Source organism: Geospiza fortis, unplaced genomic scaffold, assembly GCF_000277835.1.
Source record: "Geospiza fortis unplaced genomic scaffold, GeoFor_1.0 scaffold735, whole genome shotgun sequence".
Classification (NCBI taxonomy): Eukaryota; Metazoa; Chordata; class Aves; order Passeriformes; family Thraupidae; genus Geospiza; species Geospiza fortis.
Window position 1 is genome coordinate 86,034 of NW_005054739.1, and position 3,851 is coordinate 89,884.

The 3,851-nt window shown below is 56.8% G+C and overlaps 1 protein-coding gene across 1 annotated transcript in view; it reads right to left on the reverse strand.

Annotated features, from left to right (window-relative positions):
* Window positions 1-6: 6 nt before the first annotated feature.
* VANGL2 (VANGL planar cell polarity protein 2) overlaps window positions 7-3,851 on the reverse strand; it is a 7,083-nt gene continuing 3,238 nt past the window's right edge. The window contains 6 exon segments of the mRNA XM_031065338.1: window positions 7-389; window positions 392-458; window positions 1,085-1,316; window positions 2,091-2,226; window positions 2,734-2,873; window positions 3,037-3,067. Coding sequence (XP_030921198.1) covers window positions 208-389; window positions 392-458; window positions 1,085-1,316; window positions 2,091-2,226; window positions 2,734-2,873; window positions 3,037-3,067 — 788 coding nt within the window. The 3' untranslated portion in view covers window positions 7-207.

Genomic DNA, 3,851 nt, shown 5'->3' on the forward strand with positions numbered 1-3,851 from the left:
GAGGCGGAGGAGGAGGAGGAGGAGGAGGAGGAGGAGGAGGAGGAGAAGAGGCTCAGCCACCTCAAGAAAGGACGAGTGGTCACGATCCCAGCAAGGCGCCGGAGCCGGGAGCGCCTCTCCCGGTTTTCTGCGTCCCGGCGGCGCCGGAGGAGCCAAATTTGGAGATTTGGAGCCGGAAGGATTCGGGAAAAATCCCATCCCGGCCCATCACACCGAGGTCTCCGACTGCAGCCTCATGATGAACTTGTGCGACTTGGGGTCCACAAACTCCTCGGAGAGCTTGAAGAACGGGATCTTCTTGGTGGACACCACCAGGCTGAAGTCCTGGCGCTTGAGCACGAAGACCACGCCGTCCTTGAGGCCGTTGGTCACCGGCTCCTCGCTGACCACTTGCCCAGCCAGCGGTCCTTGTGGTACTGGATGGTGGGGCCGGCCGTCAGGTACCGCTCCAGGAAGGCCTTGGCAAAGGGCAAGGACACGGGGATGTCACCTCAGGGTGGCCCGGCCCAGGGGTTGGTTTTGGTTTTGGAGGGAGAACGGCCCTGTGGGGCTGCTTTGGGGATTTCCGGGGATTGTGCAGGTTGGGAAAGAGCTCCGAGGTCATCGAGTCTGAGCTGGGGGCAATCCCCACCTGCTCCCCCAGAATTCCAGGAATTCCTTGAGTGGTCCAACCCTCCTTGAGCCACCTCCAAGACCTTTCCAGGAGGAATTTTCCCAAATTTCCCACCCTGAGCTTCCCCTGGCACAGCTCGAGGCCGTTCCCTCTTGTCCTGCCCCATTCCCGGGGTCAGATCCCAAATCCCCCCTGGCAGATCCCAAAATCCCCCCTGGATCCCCCTTTTCTCTGGGATCAGCTCCCAAATCCCCCTGGCAGATCCCAAATCCCCCCTGGATCCCCCTTTTCTCCATGCTGAGCCCACCCATCTCCCTCAGGATCCTCCATTCCCTTCTCCAGCTGCTCCATCCCCAGTTCCCCATGAGAAGAACCCAACCCCACCTCACTCCAACCCCTCCTTTTCCCGACAGGACGATCCCAAACGGGATAAACCCCGACCCAAACCCCCGTGTGGGCCCCGCGGCGCACCTTGGGGGTCATGTCGTGCGTGATGCAGAACTCCAGGTGCTGCAGGATGCTCTCCATGGTGTGGTAGGGCTGCTGCTTGGTGGTCCTCAGGTACTTCTGCATGGCGCGGGCCATGGAGGCGAAGATGGCCTGGGCGGCCTCGCGCGGGTCCATGATCTCCCGCGGGTTCTTCTGCTCCTCCTCCTGCAGCCGCTTGATGTGCGTGAAGGCCTCCTCCACCGCCACCACCAGCCTGCGGGAGAGGCGGGGAACCCCGGCGGTCTGGGATGGGAAACCTCGTGGGTTTGGGATGGGAAATTCCATGGACTTGGGATGGGAAATTCTATGGATTTGGGATGGGAAATTCCATGGATTTGGGATAGAAAACCTCGTGGATTTGGGATGGGAAACCCCTTGGATTTGGAATGGAAAACCCCATGGATCTGGCATGGAAAAATCCCTTCTGTTTGGGACAGAAAACCTCTCGTATTTGGGATGGGAAATTCTATGGATTTGGGATGGAAACTCCCTTGGGTTTGGGATGGAAAATCCCTTGGATTTGGAATGGAAAATCCCTTGGATTTGGGATAGAAAACCTCATGGATTTGGGATGGGAAACCTCATGGATTTGGGATGGGAAACCTCATGGATTTAGGATGGGAAACCTGCTTGGATTTGGGATGGAAACTCCCTTGGATGTGGGATGTAAACCCCTTGGATTTTGGATAGAAACCCCCTTGGATTTAGGATGGAAAACCACTTGGATTTGGGATGGAAACTCCCGTGCATTTGGGACAGAAAACCTCCTGGATGTGGGATGGAAAACCCTGCGGATTTGGGATGGAAATCTTGGATCTGCTGGGCTTCACCCAAATGGGCAAAGGAACCCAAGCTTCAACCAACTGGGCTGAAGATCCGCCCTTGGGACGAGCTGGGATCACCCCCTGGAAGCCCCCCATCCATGGAAAGCCTGGAGGGGGACCCTCACAGCATTCCCAACGCGGGGAATCCGGGGATTTTTCCGCACCTGGCGCGGCGTTTCCGCACCCGGCGCTCGTGCTCGGCCTCCTCGTAGTAGAACTCGTTGTGGCTGTTGTCGCGCCGCCGCGCCGCCGCCGCGATCACCGCCCGCGACTGCCCCGTGGAGTTGTTGGTGGAATTCTCTGTGGAACCCGTCCAGACCAGGGGTGAGCTCGGAGAAAGCACCCGGAGCTCCCCCCAAAAAAATTCCGGAGAGGAAGGGAATTCTGATCCCCTCCATCCCCCTCATTTGCAGGAAAATTCCCCCAAAAATTCCCCCCAAAATTCCCAAAAAAACCCAGGAATTTCCTGGGATTCGGGTAGGGGGTGGATCCCCCCATTTTGCTACTGGTGCTTACTGGGGAAGCCTCAGAGCTTCCCCCAAAAAATTCCGGAGAGGAAGGGAGGAAATACCCAGAGCTCCCCCAAAAAAATCCGGAGAGGAAGGGAAGAAGCAGCCGGAGCTCCCCCCAAAAAATTCCGGAGAGGAATGGAGGAATCCCCCAGAGTTCCCCCCAAAAAATTCCAGAGAGGAAGAGAGGAATCCCCCAGAGTTCCCCCCAAAAATTCCAGAGAGGGACACGAGGATGGGGATGGAGGAACGGGAGGAGAAGGAGAGGGGGAAGCCAGGGGGAAAGGGGGAATCTCACCCTCGCCGAGGGAATAGACCTTAAAGCCGGACATTTTCTTGGAGAGGACGGATTTTGGAAGGTTGAGGAGGGCGGGGTTGTAGACCGGGAAGTCGTGGTAGTAATTCTCCAGGATCCACACGGCCGCTCGCTGGATGCTGCGGGGCAAACAGCGGGAGTGTGGGGCAGGGGGACAGTGGGGACGCGCGAGGGGGACACGCACCGAGGGACAGCAGGGGCTGGGAGGGAATTCCTGGGAAAAAACGTGGCTGCACCATCCCTGGAAGCGTCCAAGGTCGCGTTGGAGCCACCTGGGATGGTGGGAGGTGTCCCTGCCCGTGGATCTGCGAAGTCCTTCCAACCCAAACCATTCCGTGATTCCATCCATTCCCAGAGAAAAGAGCTCCAGGATCACCAAGCTCTCGCTTGGTCACCCCGAGGAATCTCCAGGAATTCCTTGGACACCTCCAGGGGCGGCCACTCCAAACCTCCCTGAGCCCCTTCCAAGGCCTGGCCGCCCTTTCCAATTTGGGATTTTCCCGAATTTCCAGCCCTGGCACAGCTCGAGGCCGTTCCCTCTTATCCTGACCTTGACAGTCTCAAGCTACCTCAGGGAAGGTACAGGTTGGATATTAGGAAAAAATTTTTCACCGAAAGAATAATAAAATATTGGAATTGCCTTCCCAGGGAGGTGGTGGAATCACCATCTCTGGATGTGTTTAAAAAAACACTTTTTAAAAAAAGCCTCATTTTTCTGTGATTCTGGGATTCTCTGACCCCATTCCCTGCAATCAGATCCCAAATCCCCCCCTGGAGGAACCCCAAATCTCCCTTTCCTCCCAGTCTGATCCCGTCCATCCCCCTCAGAACATCTCACCACCTTTGCCACCAAAAAATCCCCATTCCCACCACGAGAACATCCACCCGAGCCCACATTAAAGAATCCCCATTCCCACCACGAGAACATCCACCCAAGCCCACTTTAAAAAATCCCCATTCCCACCACAAGAACCCATGTTAAAAAACCCCCATTCCCACCACGGAACATCCACCCAAGCCCACGTTAAAGAATCCCCATTCCCACCAGGGAACATCCACCCGAGCCCACATTAAAAAATCCCCATTCCCACCACGAGAAC